Below are 22,988 nucleotides of genomic sequence, written 5' to 3' on the forward strand. Positions count from 1 at the left end.
GTGCAAGGGGATGTGGTGGGTGTGCACAGTGTGGGTGTGCAGAGCAACACACTCGGCTCTGCACGCACACTGCAGGGAACACACCATGCCTTGCACACCCATGCAGTGTCACACACACACACACACATCCCCTGGACACCCACGCAGTGTCACACACACCCACAGTGTCACATCCCCATCCCTTGCACACTAACGTCCCTCCCTTGCACACTGCGCATGCGCACGCCCCCCATGTTACCCCCGCGCACGCGGCTCCCAACATGGCGGCGCGCCCGGCCCGGCCCGGCCCCGCCCCCGGGGTGTGGCACCGACCTCCCCAAGATGGCGGCGCCCTCGGGCCGCGCCCCCGCCGTGCGAGGCGCGGGGGCTTGTGGGGGCGGCCGGCGGCGGGGCCGTCATGGGGAACTGCCACACGGTGGGGCCCAACGAGGCGCTGGTGGTGTCAGGTACGGCCGGGACGGAGGGGCTGCGGGGTGACATGGAGGGCACCCTCAGGGAGTTGGGGGTCTTGACTGTGAGCGGACTGTCAGGGATTTGAGTGGTTCCTGCCATGGGAGGATCCTGAGGGATTGAGGGGGTCTGTAATGCGGTGTGCTGCGAGGGGGCTTTGGGGGTCGTGGCTGAGTGGGAGCTCTCAGCGATTTGAGGGGTCTCGATCACTGGGGGGAACTGGGGGGGTGTCTCTGTGATGGAGCCGCATAGGAGGGTCCTGGCTGTGAGGGGACTCTCAGGGGTCCCTGTCGGTGGGGACACTGTCATGGAGAAAACCTGTGGGAGTTGGGGGGTGTCTCCGTGATGGAGTGTGCGAGGAGGGGGGAATTGAGGGGTACTAGGACTCCGAGGGACTCCAGGAGGGATCCCTGTCATAGGGGGGCCCTGAGTGATTTGGGAATAGACAGGGGGGAGGTGGGAGATGCTGTAATGGAGCTGAGACTCCGGGGTGGGGTCCCAGCAGCACAGAGCGGCGGGCAAGGTGCGGCCTCAGCAGGAGCTGCTGATTCCAGGTGATGTCAGGCACTGGCACCAGCAGAGCTCAAACAGGCTTTGGCTGGCATTGCCAGGAAACTGTTCTGTTCCTGGGGCAGGGCACTGCAGGCATGTCCCTGCAGTGCCCATCTTCATCTATCACATCCTGCTGCAGCTTCCTCACCAGAACATCACCTGGACTCTCAGTGGTGCTGGCACTGGATGCAGGTGATGCCCACTGGACGTGTGGAATGTCACCAGCAGCTGACTGAGGTGACTGAAGTTGGGGTTAAACAAACCAGCAGTGAAATCCCCCATGTCTGATTCAACCTGTAGCTGCTTCAACCTGTAACTGCTCCTGAAGCTCCAGGCTGCACTTTGGCATGGACCAGGCTTTGTGCAGACAGTATTATTATTAATTCATGATTGTAGGTGGATTAATTATTGTTAGGTGATGCGAGGGCTGGGAGCTTCCCTCTGTGGCAGACTGAGGCCAGCTGCAAGGTAATGAGCACCGGTAGAAAATGCATGTGAACATCAAGGATGTGCCTCCAGTCACAGCTCTGCCACGCTTGCAACTGTGTTATTGTGGTTTTGGAGCCAAAGCCTCCAGCAGGCTGTGGCTGATCTGTTATCAGTTCATCTCTCTTGGATGACAGACCTGTTACGGGAATTCCTGAGGAGATGCCAGGAGCAGGCTGCAGTTCTGGAAACAAATATGCCCACTCTGCTGGTGGCTTCTAAGGAGTTACAAACCCCACCCAGCAGCTGCCCAGGGCAGCAGTATTCCTTGCAGTTCTTCTGGTCTGCAGTGGGATCGAAAGCTGATGCTGTGCTTCCCCTCCAAAGGGAACCCTGTCAAAACTGGCACTGCTTGGTGAAATGCCACATTCATGGCAAGCTGTGCTCCAGGTGTGCTGGGATACCCTTTAGTCTCAAAGCTTGGGTTTGCTTCTGTTCAGCTCTGGAGTTTACGGCTTCCAGAATGAGCCAGCAGGAATTTGTGGCATCTGCTTGCAGTTCCAGGCGTGGTGCTTTTCCACAGCCAGGAGCAGCCAGCCCAGGACATTCCCCGAAGCGCAGCTGCGTTTTGGGAAGGGAGCAGAGATCACCCTGGGTTCTGCCAGCTGGGATCGGGTTTGGAGCTGCCACCAGGCTGGTTTTCCTCAGCTGCTGCCCAACTCAGTCTGCTGATACTTGCTGAATCCTGAGGGCTCTGCAGGGCCCTGCAGCTCCTCTGTGCCTGTGTGCATTAGTGAGAGGTTGTAGCTACAAGCCTTTGAAATTCCAGGAACTTGAGCCATGCTCCTTCTGGGAAAAGCAGGGAGGACCTCGTGGGAGAGCATTAATTTGTGTGATACTAAGCTGGATTTAGGGAGAGAGGGGAAGGGGAAGAGAAACTAATAGTAATTATCAATAAGCCAAAATAATATTAAATAAGTTTTAGTTAAATTAATTTAAATAAACCAAATATTATTAGAGGCAGGCTTTTGGCATGCAGTCTTGAATTGTCATGTGGTAGTTATTTGAAAGACTTCACTTGGTGGGAGGATTTTCTTTATTTTCTTTACTCAGCCTGTGCCCCTTGGTCTTTAGTCCTGAGCCTCCCCTGGCATGTGGGTTTTTCTCAGGAGGGTTGTTCTTTCTTTTCACTTTCTTGTGAGACACTCAAGTTCCTCCAGTGCTCCAGAAGCAGCCAGCTGTGCCTTGGGAACGTGGAGCTTTGTATCCTTATTTGGGAAGCTGCAGCCCAGGCACAGCTCAGCACTCTGCTGGCACTGCTGTCCGTCCCCTGCTGAGCAGCACCGAGCTCCTTCTAAGAAACTGCACTGCTGATCGATCCATCAGTGGGCTGTGGAGCCCAGGATTTGTAAGGAAGAGCCTTGAGTCTCCCCAGATTGTGGATCTGACTTTTCTGGGAGACTCCCTTGGTGCAAGGTCTGAGGAGGCTTTGGCAGGAGCCTGGCACATCACTGAGTGTAACTGGGGCTGGTGGAGTTTTCAGGGAGGTACACAGAGTACCTGTTCATCCCCATATCTGAATGTTCCCACCAGCCAAATAGGCTGTGAAATGCTGGGTTTGGGTTACAATCTCATTAAATGCAGCTTTTGTGGCTAAGGTCCATCTGCTGATTTTAAATACAGTACTATAATGTTTCCACAGTGTCACAATAAGGAAATCTGTATTTATAGTTGCCATGTTCATCTAACAGTTACCAAACAGTGTTGCCTAAGTCTCTACAGTTGAGGCATTTCCCTTCTGGCTGGCAAGGGCTGCAGCAGAGGAGCTCTGAGGGGAACACCTGGAAATACGTGATGGGGGAAGTGGGCACAGCCCTCCCTGTTCCTGTGTCAGAACAAACTGCTACTTCAGCAGAATTTTAGGGAGTGAAAGGAGGAAAAAAACCAGGGGAGTGCAACCCAGCCAACCCAGCTTTATCTCCTAGGAGACTCCTGAGGCAAGTATGTTGCTTGTAACACCTACAAGAAGACAAGTAGAGGTATTTGCCATGTTCAGCTAATCTGATTCCTCCTCAGGTGAGCAGAAATCAGCTTGAGAAATATGCTCCAGCCCAGTTTCTCAAATTTTAGTTTGGTGCAACACCCTTTGGGGCTCCTTGATGTCTGTCAAAGAAGAGCTAGCAGTTAATTCTAGTCTTGTGTAGACATTTCCTGCTGCATGCCAGCAGTCAGGGGTGTGTAACCCTTCCAGGACTGCTCTAAGCTCTTCCATCCTGTTCCTGCATCCCTCTTACCCCTTCAAGAACTGCTCACGTTCTATTTTCATGTTATTTTTCTAAGTTGAAAACCTGAAATAAGGATTTCTTGAGGTTCTTGAAGCCCTTCCTGCAAGAGACCTACAGTCCACAGTGTGAGAAGGAACTGGTTTCTCATATAGTATGAAATAAATATGAAACTTCCTGGAAGACCATTGCCAGGAAACTTGACAGTAGCTCACTGTTCAGCTGAATTTATCAAGTAAGTTCCTTGTTTTGGCTTGGATAATGGAATCGAGAATGTGCTTATTGAATCTGCAGGCTGAGCTGGGAATGGGTTCGAGAGCTTTGAAGAGCTGGATCAGGATCAAAACAAACTCTGGAGATTGACCCCAATGGGCTGAACAAAACCCTGTGCAGTTCTGGAAGGAGAAATGTAGAAGTTACATTTAGGTGAGAAGAGTCTATTGCATGAAAATGGAACGAGAAGGTCCAGGAACATAAATGGAACAAGAATGTCCTGTGGAAAGATGTGGAGGGCAGCAAGAGCCACCTGAACCCTCACACTGATGGTGTAATTCCAGTTCTTCGGCCTCGAAAGAAATAGGAGCTTGTGGGAAGGAGCAAGCTTCAGCTGGGTCTCAGGAGGTTTTTTTTTGCCCTGTGTTTGTACAGTTCATTCCGTTCAAGCTTCTCCAGGGTTGTGGTTGGGGTGCTCCACCTCTTACACCAGGCAAGCCATGCAGGAAACTTGCAGTGGCACTGGTGGTCACCTGCCAGGTTTAACTGAGTGCTCCTGCAGATTTAGGATTGTCATTTTGGCAAGCCAAATGCTTTCCCCACAGTTGGTTTCTCACTCCTTGTGATGCTCAGGGGTTGCTGAGAGTGCAGCATTGCAGCTGGTCTCAAGTCATGAGTGCTCAGAAGGGCCCTTACCCCGCTCATCTGGGATCTTTCCTTCTCAGGAGCTGCTTCTTCACCTTTTTGAGCGTGGTTGGGCTCAAGGTATCCCTTGTCATGTGTTTGTTAAATCTCCAGGACTTGTAAACTACTCTTTGGAAAGCCTGTTAGGTGGAGGTGGACAATAGCCTCAGACCTTTCCTTTTGGTTTCCAAAAGGAATTTTGGGGTAGTTTCTCAGTGATTTTGTTGTGTAGCTTCATTGTTGTTTGTCTTCTCTGAGTTGCTGTTTATGAGATGAGTTATTAAATGTGTTTTTAAACTCACTCTATAGCTTTGTTACTCATTAAGTCATTTTCATATAAACCACATCCAGAACAAGATAGCCAGTGTAATCTGCTTTCATCTACTGCAGTGACCATCAGAGGCTTTTATGGATTCAACTCAGAACTCTGCATCTTTTAAAATTAATTTTTGTTAATCTTGTACCATTTGTGCATGTGAACAAATCCTAATTTATACACACAGCGAGGCCTAAGAACCAGACACCGACTTTAGTCTGGGCCCTGCTCTCGGATGTGATTTTCTTTATGTATGCTTTTGCCTTCCTCTATCTCTGCATTATCTTTTGTCAGTAACTGTTTTCAATTACCAACTTTTTCCTGGTCTGTCTGCACTCAGCAGCCTGTTTACCATGACCTGATTTTGGAAAGCTCACCACTTCCTGCCAGAGAGGTAACTTAGTGCCCGAGTTACCTGGGAGAGCAAACAACACTGAGCTTGTTCAGATCATCCCAGCTTTGATGTTTTGAGCCTTGTGTCCCCAAAACTGTTGAGGCTCATGTTCTTCCTTGCTCACTTCCTGCATCTGCTGAGAGCTCCTTTTATCTACCAACCCCCAAGCGATTAATCTTATTTCATAATAAATTAAAAAAACCCCAAACAAACAGACAACGTGCTTTCTCCTGGCTCTGGGAATTCTTGCTTGAACATGGGAGCCCTTCATTGGGAAGAGGCCAAGCTGGCTGGCAGCTCCCTGGCTATGAATCCTCCATTTGTGGCCCTGCACACTGCCCCGGAAGAGGCTCCGTGGATGTTTGTGGAAGCCACTGTGAGACCCAGTCTGCTGGAACAGTGGGCGTATTATAGCTGGGAAAGGCAATTTCTCTGCCAAATCTCATTGTGCAAGAGGGTTTATTCTTTAGCCTTGCAAAGGTTTTTGCTTTGTTGGTTCCTTTTTCACTTGCTGCCTGAGAATTGAGAAAGAGGCGGCAGGACTGCCATGGAAAATGAGCCCTCAGCTCCTCAGCCTTGCCAGGACGGAGCTCTGCTGCGCTCAGACGTCCAGCATGCGTGAAAGCAGCTGGCTGGCATCCCACTCCTCCTTAATGTGTTAGTTTTCCCTGGTTTTTTTAGGCTTTGAACAATTTTTGACATATAATCTAGCTCAGCAGACCGTGCTCTGCAGCTGTGTTGTGTAGCACCAGGAAGCAAATGTGGAGCTCATTTTGTGTGTGATACTAAATAAGGTATTTCCTTGCATTTCCTACAGAAGAAGAGGAACATCTGTGTGGAGAGGCACTTTCCTGTAACAATGGTGGGTTTAGGGTGCAGAGCTTTCTCAGGATATTATTAAGAAAAAATTAACAGAGGTTTGGTAACGACCACATAGACCCTGGGAAATAAAATACCTTTCCATGTGGTGCTGCTTTTCCTGAGTGCCAGGAACACCTCCCTTCCTGTTCTTGGAAAACAAGGGCCTGGCTGAAAGGCTGAGCTAACCGGGCTGACGCCCTCCAAGAAATGTTAAAGGCATTGTGGTTACTGCAGGATGTTGTATCATCAGCTTCTGTAACGCTTGCTTGGCTGAAATCCCCTTCCAGCTACAGGAAAAAGCTATCCAAAGGCTGGCTCAGAGGTGACAGGAGAATATTCCTCTAGCCTGTGCAGCACAGGAGATCTGAAAAAGCGTGTAAAGAATTTTTCCCGTTTGTGTTTGATTCTTACTGAAATGCAGGGGTGAAGAATTGTAGATGGGGCAGATCTGCTGGTTTGTCAAACACTGCATGGAAGCCAGCGAAGCAGGCACTGTGTGGCCAGTGTCTGGAAGCAGACAGTGTTTGGAAGTAGGCAGAAGATGGCTAAATGACAGGGAACTGGAGCAAGAGGAGGAGAACAAGGAGGACAGAGTCCCCTCCTGCAGATGGAGGGCCCTGCAGGCATGCTGGCCAGGATGTGTGCTGCTTCTACTCTTCATTTTGACCTATGCAAACAATACTGGTCATTCCTCTTGAAAGGACTGCTGGCTTCATCCTTGTCCCTTTCCCCTCCCACTACCCAAAGCTCCCAGAGCCACTCTGTTTTCTGCATTCCTGCTTTTCCTCTGTGCTGGCTCTGTCTTGCTTGCAGAGATCTATCCCGCAGGGCTGGGGCTGGCTGTTGCTCTGTTTGCACAGCACTCGCCTTGCTGAGGCCCTCGGGCACTGCTGTAGTAAGAGTGATTATGGAGAGCAGCTGAGAGAGGGAATTCTGGCTCCATCTGCCTGAGAGTCAGCAGCTCCCAGCCCTGGTCCGAGTCAGGGAACTGCAGAGTTCCTCCCTTCCCAGCCATGAATCTGATCACTGGCAGGGTGCTCTCTTGAAAGGCAGCAGGGGTCGTGTTCTTTAAATCAAAGATATGAAAATCGAGGCAGCATCTTCTGGCTTCACTAGGACCACATCTTCAATGTGTCAGAAGAGTTCTGGAGGCTGCCTGAACCTTGGGCACATCCAGCTCTGAGATGGACCATCAAAGCATCAGATACTGTGCTACTTGCACAAGCCAGAATGAGGAGGTGTTTTTGGGGAGCTCAAAGGTTCTTCTATCTTCTAATGCTGATTTGAGAGCTTCTGTGGGAATTTAAGGATGATGTGAGGGAAAGGAGGTGGATTTCTTATGTGGCTTTCCAAAGCAATTAGCATCACAGTTGAAGATACTGATACTGATTCTGGTTGCTAAAAGGGCTGAAAAAATAAAGCCCTGGTTTGGCATACAGTCCCTTTCTGTGTGTTACTGTTGGTCATAGTGAATTATACAAATACTATTTTCCAACTTTATAAGACAATTCCAAAAAAAGGTTGCCTTGTGAAAACTGGCATGTGAAGCCCATGGAGAGGAGGAAGAGGAGGAACTCCTCTGCCTGTAAGTTATTCCCTGTCCAAGAGCACGTGCATGTGTGTAATCCTGATGTCTCTGTGCTCTCTGCTGTGCTGCAGGTGGCTGCTGTGGCTCTGATGAGAAGCAATATGTGTATGGAGGCTGGGCCTGGGCTTGGTGGTGCATTACTGACACCCAAAGGTAAGGAGAGCCCTGTTATTTGTGGGCTTTTGGAGTGGGAATTTGGCAAAATCATCCCAATGGGGCTGTCAGCAGTATTTTTAGGAGCACTGTATCAGGCACTGTGTATGAAACCAGGGATGAGGATCAGGAGTTCTTTGCTGGCTGTTGGCATGGGGACAGCTGGGTGCCACAGTGCAAAAGACACACACAAAAAAAGAAATCACATGCTTTCAGCTGGAGTGCTTTTCAAACAGCCTCTGTGTCCACAAGAGGAGCCAAGCTCTGCCCAGTATGGCCCAACCCCTCACCCAGTAACAAACCAGTTCATGGCCTGCAGTGCACCAGTGCCCCCCTCTGCTCCTCAAGTCTCTCTTTGTAAAGATCTGCTGACTGCTGTCACCTTGGGAGCAGACTGTTCCCATTTAAAACCACGGGATTTCCTTTCTCTCCCTTTCCTCAGCTGTGGATTTTGCTTGCTGCTGCTTACAGTCTGGTCTCTGAGCTGACATGCTGTGGTAGTGCTGCTGTCCTGCTAATACAGCTCTTTGTGTCTAGGATGTGTAGGAATGCTCCCTCCCAAAACATCCCTCATGTTCACTGATACAGGTTTCCTCCATCTGTGTAAAAAAATAACAGGGAAAAGGATAAAGACGTGACTTTTGAGTTTTACACTGAGTGATGGCCAGAGGTTGTAGTTAACCCTTACAGCCTCTTCCAACCTCTTTTCCCTGTACCTCACCAGCAAAGTGAGCATGTGGCTGCCCTCACTCTGCACATGATGGGAGGTGGGAGAGGAAAGAAAAGGCCAGCTTGTGGGCTTCAGTGTTTGAGGGCTGCATTTGAGCCAGACAAGCTTCATTCCCAAATTTTTGTGAGACAGCTTGTTGGGAGAACTGTTAATTGAACAAATAGTTCCTGCTTCTCCTCTTCTTCTGAGAAGCAGTGCAGGACCTTGACCTGCCCAGTGCAGAAGATCAGACACATTTGGGAGGCTGATTTATTAAGTTAAGGATAGGCTGAATCCAGGGCCAAGAACTGGATTGCCAGGAACGAGCTGTTACATGATAGAGGTCTGGGCATTATTTAGCAAATGAGGCTCTCGACAGGAATTCCAGCATCCAAACAATCCTTCTGCTTTCAAATCCATACCAGTTCGTGCCGTGGGATGTGGGGCTTAATTCTCCTTTCTTGCATGCCTTAAGCTGTGCCCCAGATGGAGCCCGCTGCATTAACATGAAGAGTGAGACAGATTTCCTTCTCTGAAATTAGGACATTTTTTCTGGAACTGCCAGTGCTGCAAGCAAGAGAGACAGGAGCAATTGTGTTGCTGTCAGCGGCATCCCGCCAGGTAGCATTAACCTGGGAACAAAAGGAACAGTTAGAGCTGGCAGGGTGCTGGGCACTTCTCCTGCTGCAACCTTGAGCACTGGGGAAAAACAAGGGGAAAAAATGCTGTCCCTGTTTAGGGGTCAGAAGTAAAAGCAGTGAGAGAGACAGTGTGGTCTAATATGCCTTTGGGGAAGCCAAATGGTGCTAATTCAGCTTCCCAGGACAGCACTTGGAAGCAACTTCTCTCCTCAATGCCTTAGCCAGGGGTGGGTAGCCAGATCCCTGGTGTTTTCATTTATCTGTCCTCTCTTAAATACTGACATAGAAGCATCTAAATTATTACCAAAAGGAGTTTTTCTGTTTGCAAGCATTACTTCAACAGAGAACTCCAGCTGACACCAGGATGGCACAGTTTTGTGTGCAGGGTGGGGACGAGCCCCCAGCCTGTTTATCCTCACTAAAAGGAACTGCTGGATGCTGTAAACTCCCACCCATGACCAGGGAAGCTGATTATGGAGCCCTGGGAGCAGGCAGTGGGAGAAAGGCAAACTGACCAGGGAAAAGCTGAAACCTGAAAGTCTCGTCTGTCCTTTGCAAGGAGTGTCTTACTCTGTGGTAACTGCTCTGTGTATTTGCTGTCCTACCCTTACTCCTCCCTGCTCAGAGTGTCTTTGGAGGTTTTGACCATCCTCTGTCGCTGCGAGAATGTTGAGACGTCGGAGGGGGTCCCCCTGTACGTAACAGGGGTTGCACAGGTAATAATCCTCCAGCTTCCTAACACACTGTCTAACTGTTTATTTAGTTTTGAGCAGCAGCAGCAGCAGCAGCAGGATAAAATAAAATTTAATGGTTTTCTAATGGGACAGCTGAAATCTCCGTACTCTCCTCTCCTTCCCCTTCTCCAGCACTTGCTCTGTGGCACTCCACAGCTCATAGGTAATGCAGACAGGTACATTCCTGGCAAATTCCAAATCCAGCATTGCTGTACCTAACATTTGCTCCTGCTGTAACCCTTTCCTTGCCAGCACTGTCTCCACTGGAGGCTTGGGGGAGAGCAGAAGGGCATCTGGAGGCACACTTTTGTGTGGAGGCACAAGCAGGCCAGATTGCATTCTCTACAGGATTTGGGACAGGTGGGAAGGCAGATTTTGTGCCATTTCAAAATTGCAGCTGTGCCTGGCTCTGCAGTGTTGGCTATGGATTCCCACTCAGCCCTTCTTCCTCCACATGGAGACACTGCCCATTTTGGATGTTGTCACCTTTGAAAATACAGCACAGAGACCTCAGATGAGCTGCAGCACACAGGACTGGCATTATGAACCAGTAATGACTAAATACCCCTGTGAACAGAACTAAGAAGCAGCACAGTTTGGAAATTAAATTCCAAATCTAGATTAGGCCTTCAGAAGGTTGAAATCCTGCAGTATCTGATTAAAGCTGTGAACACATGGCAAAAAATGCCTGTGATGTCCTGGACAGTGGGATGTGTTTGATCAGCTCCCAGTTTGCGTGCCAGTTTAATTAGGACAGTGGCCAAGGCAGGCAGAACTTGCAGGATAGGTTTCAGCACTTCCAGCCAATCCTGGAGCAACTCAGCATGCACACAGCAGCCCAGGGCAGCCCCTTCATGGTTCAGATGTTTGACCTGATGTTCACTGACACAAACTCCCTGCCCCGTGGCTCCCTGTCCTGACTCCCAACATCTTTCTGGCTCGTTATGGCTGATACAGGAGCCAGGCTTGGCTTCCTGGAACCTGCCACAGCCCAAGATGTCCCTTGTTTTACCAAATGGTGACCTGTCAACAGATTGCTGGGACTAACCAAAGTACCTTGAGCCCACCTGGGGTGACAGAGACAGCTCTGGAGCTGCAGGATCTGTTCCTGGGTGCCTGATGCTCTACAGGTGCAGCCATAAAGAGCTGGAGACTCATTTCCATCTTTGGGTCACGGGACACTGGAAAAATAGAGGGAGAGGTGAACCAGGTCAGGGGGTAGGTGTGTGGTAGGGCTAACCCAGGGTTTCTTCAGCATCAGTGTCAGGTTCTGCCAAGCACCAGCACTCATGTGAGGTGGGTGGGAGCATCCCAGTTCTGTGCTGTGCTTTCAAACCAGTGACACCACCCTGTGCTGCCATGGCATTGGGCAGCATGGCACAATGAGCCTCTGACAGAGGGCCCTTTGGGCTCTCAGTGCTGCAGCTTCTGGCTCCTCACTAACTCAGCAGGAGGGAAAGGGCCACAGGATAATTTCCAGTCTGGATTCCAACCTTTGCTGATAAATTACCTTAAAGCATTATCTGAAAATCTATTTCTTGGCCACAATGCCCTGTCTGCCTCCAGTCACAGATGTGGTCCCTTGGCTGCATTCTGTGCCTGCCTTGCATTACCTGTGATGAGTGCAGCAGGTAGCCCAGGGCAGGAGATGCAAAGGGAAGAGCTGAGTGTGTGTAACCTGGAAACGTGCAAACATTTTACGTTTTTTGGCAGGATTTCCCTAGAGATAATGACGTTACAGCCCAGGTGTGAGGACGTAGAGACGGCGGAGGGGGTAGCTATAACTGTCACAGGTGTGGCACAGGTACAGTAACTCCAAAACATCATTTCAGGAATGCATGTCTCTAACTTACCTCTGGTTTTCCCTCTGAAGAGGTTGCTGTTGTCCAGGGAGAGAAGCCAGCTGCTCTGAAATAAACCTTTGTACCAAATCACATTGTCCTTGTTGGTACAAACACGCTCCAGCATGTTCCATGTGGTGAAGGGGGTTGTGACTTCTCCTTCTCTTCCCAGAATAATTTTTTTCTGGTGTCTCATTTGTCCACGTGGCAAATGAGGTGTGTGGGGGTGGACTTGATGTGTTTGTGGAATGCTGATGTGCTGTGGTGCCCTTGGAGCTGTGTGTGACCCCACAGGACTGACCCATAACTTCCTGAGATGGTATTGAGCATTATATTCCTTTGGATTGTTATTGTTAGCACATGGGCCTTGTAATTCTTCATGGTGAGTTAAAGCTTGAAAAAAAGAATTTACTCCCTCCAGGCACTAAAACTGGCGTGTAAAATTTTTGGCTGGAATTGAATTTTTATTCTCTACAGCTTTTTTCAAATGTAAGAACCTGCTTTTGCTGCTTGTGGCAGCACACCAAAACCCTGCACTTCTTGGAGTCTGAGGTCTGCTGTCCTGGTACAGTCTGTCCTTGGGGCCAGGTCCTGCCCTGGGGAGGATGCTGGGAGGGAAATGTTAGTTTTTGAGGGAATTTGGCTCCTCCAATAGGCAGCTGGATGCTGTGATTGAAAATTACTCCTGACAGCTCATTCTGCAATTGGGTGTACAAACCAAGAGCGGCTCTCAGTGCACGCAGGGCTGTGCTCACTCTGTGTCCAGGTGTGTTGTCACAGGACAAGTGGCTGCCACATTCCCTGTGGGGAGCTCTGGAGCCAAGGGGAGCTGTTGAGTGAAAATCCCTCATGGACCCAGCACCCTTGATTTCTATTTTCCAGTACTTTATATTCATCTTTCACTTAGTTTCCAATCCTTGATATCCATTTAGCCGCAAAGGTGTCACATAACCCCAGTGGTCTTTGCATGGTTGTCAAAAATGTGTGCACCCATGTCTCCCTTCACACTCTTTTCCTAAATCTGTAGGCTTTTCCATCTGTATTTGGTGTTTCTTTGAAGCCAGCATTCCCTTTTGTCCTAGTTTTGGGAAATCCTTCCTGCAAAATGGTCTGGTACAAGAGGGCTGGATCACCAGGTGCCTTGATTTAAAAATGCAGACCCCAGTTCATCTCATTCATGTTATTCTCTCTTCTCACTGTTCATTTTTTTCCATTGACAGTTAATTTTAAAGCTGTGATCCAAGGAATTGCCACACAGAAAGCAGCCTCAAGGCTGTTGGGGATGTGCATGGCAGAGATTACCTTAATTCTGCAGAAGCACTTTTTGAGGCAAACGTTTTTCTGTTAAGGGCTTGAGGAAAAAAAAAAAAGGGAAAAAAACCCAAACAAATTATTCCTAGAGAAACAGCTTTTAAAGTGTTTGCTGCAATGATGGAAGTGCTTAATGTGCATAAGGATGCTGTTCTTTTCTTGAGGAGGGATGTAATGAGTGCTCACCAGTAGCCTCCTTCCCATGTTGGCTGGGTGCTGGGATGTGCTGGGATGCTGCTCCCTTAGGCCATGCTGGGCTCTATATCCTTGTGCAGCATTTTCTTGAGCCTCCAGCTAATTGGATTCTCTGTGCTCACCCCTCACTGCGAGTGCAGCTGGCTGGAGCAGGGTGTGGTGGCATCGATCCTGCACAGGGGATTGCTGGATGGAGGCTCTCTGATCCCCTGCCAGCCATGGGCTCTCCCTCTGGTGGCAGTGACATTTGAGTGTCGCAGTGCCCTGCCTGAAACCCTGCAAAACACGCTGAGCACAAATTGCTCAACTCTGCTTTCTTTTGTGCAGCCTTTGCTTTGGAGGTTGGGATCTGTATTCCATGCAGAGCCAGGCTCCCGTGGGCTGGCCAGAGCTCAGCAGTGGAGGCTGGCTGGCTTTATCCAGAGGCTGAATCATTCCTTGCTCCCAAGTACCACAGGGATTCTCCTAATGAACATCCTGCCCTGTGCTCTGTCCTCCCCGCAGCTCCCGAGGGTGGGGATTGTTTGGAGAGGTGGAATTGCTGGCAGATGCTCACCATAAATGTTGCTGCTGAGTCTAATTGCTTTTGATACTTGCAGAAATCTCCTGTTTGCTGTGAGAGGAGCCTCATGCAGGGCTCACACTCCTGGGTGCAGCTCCAGGGCAGCTCTCCCAACTCCCCCTTGTGTGGGAAGAGCACACTGCTGGCCTGGGTTGTAGGGACAAGAAAAACCACTGTGGAATTGGCCCTGAAATGATCCCAAGAGGCTTTGGGGACAATGCAGAAGAGGATTGCCACGCTTGCCTGAGGCTGTTTGACATTTTGACTGGGACACCCAGTCTGGGAAGCAGCAGTAGGAAACAGGCTCAGCCTGGGTTGGTGTTTCTAAACATTACAAGGGGCAGGGTTGTGGCAGGTGAGTTTTGGCCAGCTCACTCTGTCTAGCATGGCCCACCTCCTGTCCCCTTAGAAGGTGACAGTCAGTCCCAGCTGTCCTGCTCTCTGGCACTGCCTGGGCCAGGTGCTGCTGTTGGGCTCTGGAGGGATGATTTTGTGTGTGTGGGCTGTCAGACAAGACCCTCAACAAAGAGCTGTGTTGCTTTTGCAGCTGAAAGTGCTAGAGGGTATCAGGATGAGGTCTGTAGCCTGTGAATCCCTCCATAGTGTGCACTGGGACCCTCAGAGGGCCCCTGTACAGCATCTGCGCTTTGGAAATCTCAGAACCACGTCCAGCCACAGCCCTTAGGGCAGGACTCAGGGTGCCACCAGCTCCTTGTGGGACAGGAGGCACTGCCCAGCCCAGCTGTGTCCATGAGAGGGTGCTGTAGGATCCAGAAAGCTGTGTGACTGCTCTGGACCTGCTCCCTCTCAGAATGTCCCTGTGCCCAGCCTTTGCCTGAGCCCTCAGACTGGACATGGCCACCAGGAGCTGTTGTCTTGGTGAATTGCACCCCTGATAGCTGGGTGCTGTAGGCACAGAGCTCCACTGCCTAACACACCCCACAGAGATTTGTAATTCACTTTGCCTTTGAAAAACAGCCCTGTGACCAGCAGGGCCATCCTAAGACCCTGGCTTGGCTGGAATGGGGGCACTTTTAGGCCTGGCTCTGGAGTAAGGGAGGTGAAAACATTGCTGGGGTGGCTGTGTCCCAGCTCTGGGGACTGTCACCAGACTGACCATGCTGAGCAGAACAGCCAGGTCCTGACCATGGCACATTGGGGTCATTGCAAAGGATGCCTGGGAGCTCCCAGCTACAGGCAGGACAAACCAGTGGCCTTATTGTCCCATCCCTCCTTCCAGGGAACACTGAATGGAACCCCTGTTCCCAAGCTGCTCCTTGGGCATGTCACACTCTTTCTCATTCTCTGTCTTTTTGGGGTCAGAAAATTAATTCTAGTGAAAGAGGAGGAAGAAGAAGGTAACAAAATGGGTTTTGGCCAGAGGTGGTTAATACCCAGCTTTCTTCTGACTGGTGTTGGTGCAGTGGCTGAACTGCTGTTTCAGGGCTTTTTTGTAGGGTTTCTGTGAGTTGGGTCTGGTAGGGCCAGGCTCTGTCCCCACTGCTGAGCAGCTCCACACTGATCTGCTGACAGGGTTTGGGCAGGGTTTGGTATTCGTGGTGGCACAGAGAGCGGGGGCTGGTCCAGTGGCCTGGCTCAGCCTGGGGACACCTCAGCCTGGGGACAGCTCAGCGTGGTCCCTTGGAGCATCAGTAGCATGGGGGCCTGGCAGCCTGGTGGTGGTACTGCTGCTTCTGCTGCGGCTGCTGCTGCTGCTGCTGGGTGCCTGCACCTCCTGGACAGGCACCTTCAGTCCCTCTGCTTCTGTCTCCTGTCTCTAGGTGAAGATAATGACTGAGAAGGAGCTGCTGGCTGTGGCCTGTGAGCAGTTCTTGGGGAAGAACGTGCAGGATGTGAAGAACGTGGTCCTGCAGACTCTGGAGGGACACCTGCGCTCCATCCTAGGTATGGAGGGCTCATCCCCTGCAGGCACCTCGAGTGGCTTTGTCCCCTCTCAGCTGGCTGGTCCCAGCAGTATCGCTGCCACCACACAGCCACATGGACTGTCCAGTGCTGCCTGCAGAGGTGGCATCTCCCCTCCAGCACTCCCTCTGCGTGGCTGGGCCTTGTGATAAATGAGTTTTCGGTGCCTGCAGTGAGAGATGTCTGAGTCCCCAAGGGCCACAGGTAGCACGTGTGGGTGGTGGTTGCACTTGTGAGACTGAGATGTTGCTGCCCCTGCTGTGGCAGAGGATTACGCCCTTGAGCCCAGTCCTGACAAGATTAGGGACAACCAGGATGTTGCTGAGCTTAGACCCACGTTTTTGTGTGTTACCTGTTCCAAATAAAGTGCTTCACCTTCCTCCCCTCTGCAGGTACCCTGACAGTGGAGCAGATCTACCAGGACAGGGACCAGTTTGCCAAGCTGGTGCGGGAGGTGGCAGCTCCCGACGTGGGTCGCATGGGGATCGAGATCCTGAGTTTCACCATCAAGGTACGCCCAGATGTTGGGCACTGCTCTAGGCAGAGCTGTAGGAGCAGCAGGAGAGCCTGGCCATGACCCCCCTGCTGCAGCTGGAAGGCTCAGGCTGACAGCCTGTCCCAGCCCTCCGGGAGTTTCCATGACAGCCGCCACAGCATGTCCTGTATCCAGGCAGCTGGGCCAAGAGCACCGGGGTAGCTGCCTCTGTAAACAAGCTCGTGGAGAGAGCTGGCTGATAACCCAGCCTCCTGGGAGTGAGGGAAGATGTCAGGATGGCCTCCTTCTCCCTGCCCTGCCTGTATGTTTGGAGCAGCTGACGTGATGTGTTCTGACCCTGGCCTGACCACACTGAGCTTCAGTGGGAAAGGGAGCAAGATGGAGTCACTCATTTGAAGTGGTTATGACTTATCTCCCCTCCCCAGGATGTCTATGATAAAGTGGATTACCTGAGCTCCCTGGGGAAGACTCAGATTGCAGCTGTCCAAAGGGATGCAGACATTGGAGTGGCAGAAGCCGAGCGGGATGCTGGCATTCGGGTGAGTCTGGAGACGTGCTGGGCTTCCCTGGAGCAGCCTTTTCTGCTCCAACTACATGCCCTGGAGCTCTGCTCTCTGTTCCCTCTCTGCAGGAGGCAGAGTGCAAGAAGGAAATGCTGGATGTCAAGTTCATGGCAGATACCAAAATAGCAGATTCCAAACGGGCTTTTGAGTTGCAGAAAGCTGCCTTCACTGAGGAAGTCAACATTAAGGTGAGAGTATCCCACAGCCCACTGCTGTTCCTGGATGGTCTGTGGTGGTGTTGGTAGCTCTGGGACTTGTCAGCTTCCTCCTCCTACATCTGTTAGGAGAGCTGGAGGCGGAAAACCCAGGTCTGTGTGTCACTGTGAGCTTGCAGCAGATTCCTCTCCGTTTGCAGCAATTCAGTGGGACTTGGAGAACAGGAAAGGATGGGGAGGGTTGAACCTGGAGCTGATATGGGCTTAAGTGCTGTGGGAAGAGCAGCACTGAGGATTGGGATGTCAGCACTGGGAAAAGGTTCAATAGCAGGAGTCATGTCTGGTTTTGAGGTCCTTATGTCTGTGTACCCGAGTTCATGGCCCTGACCCCTCTTCTCCTCTCCCCCGTGTGCAGACTGCAGAGGCCCAGCTGGCCTACGAGCTCCAGAGCGCCCGGGAGCAGCAGAAGATCCGTCAGGAGGAGATCGAGATCGAGGTGGTGGAGCGCAAGAAGCAGATTGAGGTGGAGGAGAAGGAGGTGGTGAGGATGGAGAAGGAGCTGACGGCCACCGTGAAGCAGCCGGCCGAGGCCGAGGCCTATCGCATCCAGCAGATCGCCGAGGGCGAGAAGTGAGTGAGCCCTGCCCTGGGCCGGGCTGGAGGAGCACAGTGCTGCCCTGAGCCCCAGCTCCTGGGCTCTCTGCAGGGATCCAGGCTGCTGCAGGGCTGCGTTTCCCTTGCCAGGGTGAAGCAAATCCTCCTGGCTCAGGCGGAGGCGGAAAAGATCCGCAAGATCGGAGAGGCCGAGGCTTTTGTGATCGAGGCTGTCGGGATGGCCGAGGCTGAGGGGCTGAAGCTGAAAGCAGAAGCGCTCCAGAAGTATGGAGAAGCTGCCCAGCTGGCTCTGGTGCTGGATGCACTGCCTGAGGTGAGGAGGGGGCAGCTTTCCCCTGCTCCAGGTGGGCTGGGGGGGCTCCCAGACTGGGCCAGGTCTCCTGGGGGCACAGCAAGGCCCTGTAGGGACCTTTCCCAGTGAGCTGCTGAGCAGTTCCTTGACTCTGTGCTCTCCCTGCTTCCCCAGATCGCTGCCAAAGTGTCTGCTCCCCTCTCCAAAGTGGATGAGATCGTTATTCTCAGCGGAGAGAAAGGCAGCACCATGTCTGATGTGAACCGTCTCCTGGCTGAGATCCCCAACTCCGTGCGTGCCATCACTGGTGTGGATCTCACAAAGGTGAGCTGGGCACAGGGACTTGCCTGGAAGCTTTCAGCCTCCCAGGGAGCCTCTCCTTCCCCAGCCCTGACCACCACGGAGTGCAGGCAGTGCCCTGCCTCCCCCTCCTGCAGCCCTAACAACTTCTCTCTTCCCCTCCTGCAGCTTCCTCTGTTCCAAAAAGCCACCGAGGCCAAGGAATGAGGTTGGCCAACCCAAAGGTAGTGAAGATCACTCCCTGTTATGCACTCCGACATCAACTGCCTTCAACACATGGGAATTCCTTTTATATCAAAGACAATCCGAGTTTCGTTTGTAACTGGTGCCTTATTTTGTAGGGCCAGAAAGATGCATGTCCTGTCTGCTGCTCTTTTTATTCCAAAGCTGAGAGAGGATTTATTTTCTAATTAACTTTGTGTTGTCTCAGGCCAATCCTGTCCCCAGTTATGACTGGCAGCTTGTCTGGTGTTGCAGTCCCTGTGCCTTGCTGTTCTCTGCCCTGGGGTGAGCACCTGGGACTTGGAGCAGAGGCTTGGGATGGGGAGTTTTAGGAAGAGAACCAGGACCCCCCTCCCCTGGGCTCCTTGCCCTGTCTCAGTGACCCGCCTGGGCCCTGTCCTCTGCCCACAGCTGTCCCTGTGGCTCTCCCTGTCCCTGTGTCTCACCCCCAGGGCCCCACAGTGCCAACAGCCCTGCCCAGGCTGCGTGGGTGGCACTCAACCCCCACAAAAGGTGACAATCCAGCACTAGCAGTGGGTGCTGCCCTCTCCCATGCCTGGGGAATTTTCCTCACAGGATCTGAAGCAGGGAGAGCTCCAGGGGAGAGAGGGAGCCCAGTTCAGCCCTGGTGAGATCTCACCACCATGAGTACCAAAAAGTAGCGCTGTGCCAAAGGCACCCATCCCCTGAGAGGGCAGTGAAGCCACTGTGCCTGCTGTTCCCAGGTGCTGTGACACTTCCCAACCCCACAACTACTCAAGCAGAGTGGTGGTCAGAGGTGGCTGTGGGACCAGTAGGACACTGAGGTGGGGACAGGCTCCCCCAGCACAGCCTGTACGGCTGCCTCCCTCCCTCCCCCTGCCTCTTAGGCCAGTGGCTTTGCTGCCTTGTGACAATGTGAAGGAGATTGTCCCCGTGTGTGCCCCCAGAGCCCTGTGCTGGCCCGTGCCCTCCCCAGCCTGTCCCAGTGCCCGTGTTCAGCGTGGCTGGCACAGCTCAGTGTGTGCAGTCAGCCTGGCGCTGCTGGCAGCGGGGCTCTGGGGGTCCTGCACCCCCAGCTCGGTGCCCCCCCCCCCCGTGCCACGGGGCGGCCGCAGGTCCCTCCCGGCGGTGTCCTTTGCCAGGGGTGACCCTCGGCGGGTGCTGCGGGGCCCCCCCGTGCCCTCCGTGCCGTTATCAGCCCCCGGCCTGCGCTGGCCCGAGGGCGGCGGGCAGGCGTGCCGGGCCGGGCCGGGCCCTATCTGCATGTGCCGCCACCCCGCTGCCGTGAGATAATAAACCCTTGAATAAACCCTTGTCACCTCCTGCTGGGCTCTGTCTGTCTGTCCCGCCCCGGCTGCCCTGCGTGGCTTGGGCTGGCCGGGGGCTGCTGGTCCGGGGGTGCTCCCGCGGGGATGGGGGACGAGGAGTGCAGGAGGTGAGGTTCCAGCTCAGGCTGCTCCTCCAAGGCTCCTGGGAGCTGGTGGCTTCCCCGTGGTCACCGTCCCAGCCCTTGTCATGCTCCCCCAGGGATGAATGTGGAGCCAGGAGTGAGCCCCATGCATGGCCCGTGTGACCCAGGGGGTGACCTCTGCAGGGGCACCCCAAAGAGTGACAGGTGCTGAAGGCGCAGTGTCACAGCAGCCAGGCTGGTGGCAGCAGCTCACGTCCCCCTGCCCTGCCACCAGAGCCCTGTCCCAGCCCCACACGCCCTTCCCTGCCCTGGGGGACAGCAAGGTGGGTCTGGGGGTACCTGTCCTGCTCAGGGTCACCCTGCAAGCAGGACCAGTGACAGCCAGTATGGGGGGCTTGCTGCACTGCCCTCCCTGGGGAAAATGGTTTCTTTGTGCCCTGCAGACCCTCTATGTCCCCCTAAACCCAGAGCAGGACAACAGGCCCTGTCCTCTGTGTCCTGCAGGGTGGCCCTGCAGATAGACAGGGTGGGGACAGCTCTGCAGCTCCCAGTGCCTCCTTATCTGGGGCCAGCCATGCTGTCCTGGGGCAGCATGGCTGCTGGGAGGGCTGTGGCACTCAGGGGTCTCTGTGGCATCTGGGGGGTCCCACACCAGCTCTGGGGACACTCAGGCCCCCTCTGCCACTGTGGGGTACAAGGCCACGGGGCAGGGCTGCCCTTGGTTGCTGAGCAGTCAGCAGGGCTGGCAGGCAGCACCAGCATGGAGACAATCCCATGGGGACAATCCCTGGAACTCACCTGGAGCTGGCAGGGCTTGGGGACTCAGGGACACTGCCTGTGTCACTGCTCTGCGCGCTGGGGTGCCTGTGCCACAGTTTAAGGGAACACTGCAGGCTCCAGGACTCCTCTGGGTCACAAAAGGGACCAAACCAGGAGGTCCCTTGCAGCCCCCAAATCCCCACAGCCTCATGGCCTGGGACAGGCTCAGACCAGGGCTGGACCCTGTGCCCCCTCCTGCCAGGGTCTGCCCAGGCCAGGGGCAGTGTGGTCCATGCTGTCACCCAGAGGTGACAGAGGGTCCAGGAACACCTTGTGTGGCAGGGCAGGGTCCCTGATAGCCCGAGGCTGCTGCTTATCGGGACCCAGAGCTCACGGCAGGGGATTGTCATTATCACCTCCCCCCAGCCGAGTTCCAGGAATGCCAGCCTGGCCTGGCACAAACAGCCCGGCACGATGGCACAGCACCGGCTGCAGGATGTGGCCCTGTGGGGACAGACAGGGCTGGGGGACACAAATGACCAGGGTCATGCACAGGCAGGTGACACTCATGGTCAGGGGGTGGAGCCATTTGGGGACACACGTGGTCAGGGGACAAATGTGACCCAGGGTCATGTGCAATGAGGGGACACAGACCTCTTGGGGACACACGTGGCCAGGAGGGGCCCTTGGGGGGACACAGCTGGGGGTTACATCCCTCCAGGGCACACAGATGGCCAGGGGAGCATGTCCTTTGGGGACACCTAACTGGGGGACACAGCCTCCCTACACCACATGTACCCTGTACCTCACCTGAGGGTGCCTGTGTAGGGTGACCCCCACTCCCAGATGTCCCTATGTCCCCCAGATGTCCCTCCTGGTCCCCCCTCCCCACGGGCTGCCACCCTGCCCTGTCCAACACCACTGTCCAGCAACTGGGAACCAGTTTGCAGTGGGGAGCTCCCAGTTCAGGATCCCCACAACAATGAAAAAGGGTAATCCTGGTGACCACAGGAGGATGGGGCATTTGTGAGGCCACCCTGAAGTGGAAGATGCAGGGATGGCCCCTTGCAAGCCCCACATCCCCAAATTCCCCCATGGACAATGCCAGGCTGGGTGGGGGGAGCCGCTTGGGGCGGTGCCCCCCTGGGCATGAAGGGGTTAAGGGCCCTGTCCAGCTGTGCGGTGCAGATGTGAGATATGCAGATGAGGCAGAGCAGGTTTTATAAGGCGGGTGCAGACCCGGCACCCCACAAAGCCCCAGTGCCACCCCACAGGTAAGTGCCACCACCTGGGAGCCCCTGTCCTGCTCAGGGAGGGTGGGATTGGGAACACAAATGTGGGGTTTGGGAACCCCTGTCCTGCTCTGAGATGGGGTTATGGGATAAAAGGAGGGGTTAGGGGGGTGCTGTGGTGGGGAGGAAATTGGGAGCCCTCAATCCCACTCTGGGGCAGCAGGACTGGGGGGCAAAGATGGGATAGGGGGGTCTTGGGGTGAGGGGACAATTGGGAACCTCTGCTCCTCTGCAGGGTGGTGGGAATGGGGTGACAAGGAGGGACTGGGGGGACACCTGGGTAGGGAAGCACTGAGAACCTCTGTCCTGCTCTGGGGTGGTGGAGCTGGGAGGGATGAGGAGCAGGTGGGGAGGTGCTGGGACAGGAGGGGACAGGACCGGGGGACAGGGATGGGTGAAGGTGACACCGGGGTGACAACGGGCTGTGCTCCCTGACCACGCTGTCTGTCCCTGCAGGCTCTGCTCTGCTCCCCGCGCTGTCCCGGGCAGGATATCATCGTATACTGTAAGTTGGCTATGAGACACTACAGTATAGATGATGTACTCCCCGGGCTGCACCGACCTCCTCCCGCCACTGCCACCACCGGGACACGCCCGGGACACCGGGGATGAGTGACACGGGCTGGGGGGGACATCCCGGGCTGGGAGGGAGAGAATCCGGACACAGCTGGGCACCCACGGCCGGCGGGGAAACCGTTACCATTACTGAGTTTAGTAATGGTAACGGTTCTGCTGACGGCCGGACACGCGGCACCGCACGGGATGGCACGGGAATGGCACGGGAATGGCACGGGATGGGATGGGAATGGGAATGGCACGGGATGGGAATGGCACGGGATGGGAATGGCACGGGATGGCACAGCAAGGACACAGTGATGGAGCCCTGGGGACGGGCACAGGACAATAAAGAGAGTTACAGAACCGTGACTCCACTCTCCTTCCTCACCATATCGTCCGGGGGCTCTGGGCCTGGTGGAACTGGGCACTGGGGACACTGGGGGGACACTGGTGATACTGGTGACACTGGGGGGGCACTAGTGACACTGGTGACACTGGGAGCTCTGGT

General features: G+C 53.7%; 1 protein-coding gene and 1 long non-coding RNA gene across 11 annotated transcripts; one reads left to right on the forward strand and one right to left on the reverse strand.

The window, feature by feature from the left end:
* Positions 1-290: 290 nt before the first annotated feature.
* Positions 291-19,783, forward strand: FLOT2 (flotillin 2). 4 transcript variants are annotated; one of them, XM_071447710.1, is made up of 11 exons: positions 291-446; positions 7,838-7,919; positions 9,895-9,985; positions 15,694-15,817; positions 16,228-16,346; positions 16,757-16,870; positions 16,963-17,082; positions 17,465-17,679; positions 17,794-17,977; positions 18,131-18,280; positions 18,425-19,783. In XM_071447710.1, exons 1-11 carry the CDS (start codon positions 398-400, stop codon positions 18,461-18,463), a joined length of 1,287 nt encoding a protein of 428 aa, XP_071303811.1. In that variant the 5' UTR covers positions 291-397; the 3' UTR covers positions 18,464-19,783. The 4 variants fall into 4 exon arrangements, with proteins under 4 accessions (XP_071303811.1, XP_071303810.1, XP_071303814.1 ...); XM_071447709.1 differs by lacking the exon at positions 9,895-9,985 and adding an exon at positions 11,717-11,807; XM_071447713.1 differs by lacking the exon at positions 9,895-9,985 and having other exon boundaries at positions 403-446.
* LOC139599955 (uncharacterized) lies at positions 8,885-20,983 on the reverse strand. 7 transcript variants are annotated; one of them, XR_011682372.1, is made up of 6 exons: positions 20,670-20,983; positions 16,781-17,905; positions 11,857-11,922; positions 11,617-11,681; positions 11,060-11,184; positions 8,885-9,260 (listed from the first exon to the last, which is right to left on the reverse strand). It is a non-coding gene; the product is annotated as an uncharacterized lncRNA (long non-coding RNA). The 7 variants fall into 7 exon arrangements; XR_011682369.1 differs by lacking the exon at positions 11,617-11,681 and having other exon boundaries at positions 11,071-11,184; XR_011682367.1 differs by lacking the exon at positions 11,617-11,681.
* Between the last annotated feature and the right edge of the window lie 2,005 nt (positions 20,984-22,988).

This window comes from Agelaius tricolor, unplaced genomic scaffold, assembly GCF_023055355.1.
Source record: "Agelaius tricolor isolate 1412-34295 unplaced genomic scaffold, bAgeTri1.0.p SCAF_25, whole genome shotgun sequence".
NCBI lineage: Eukaryota > Metazoa > Chordata > Aves > Passeriformes > Icteridae > Agelaius > Agelaius tricolor.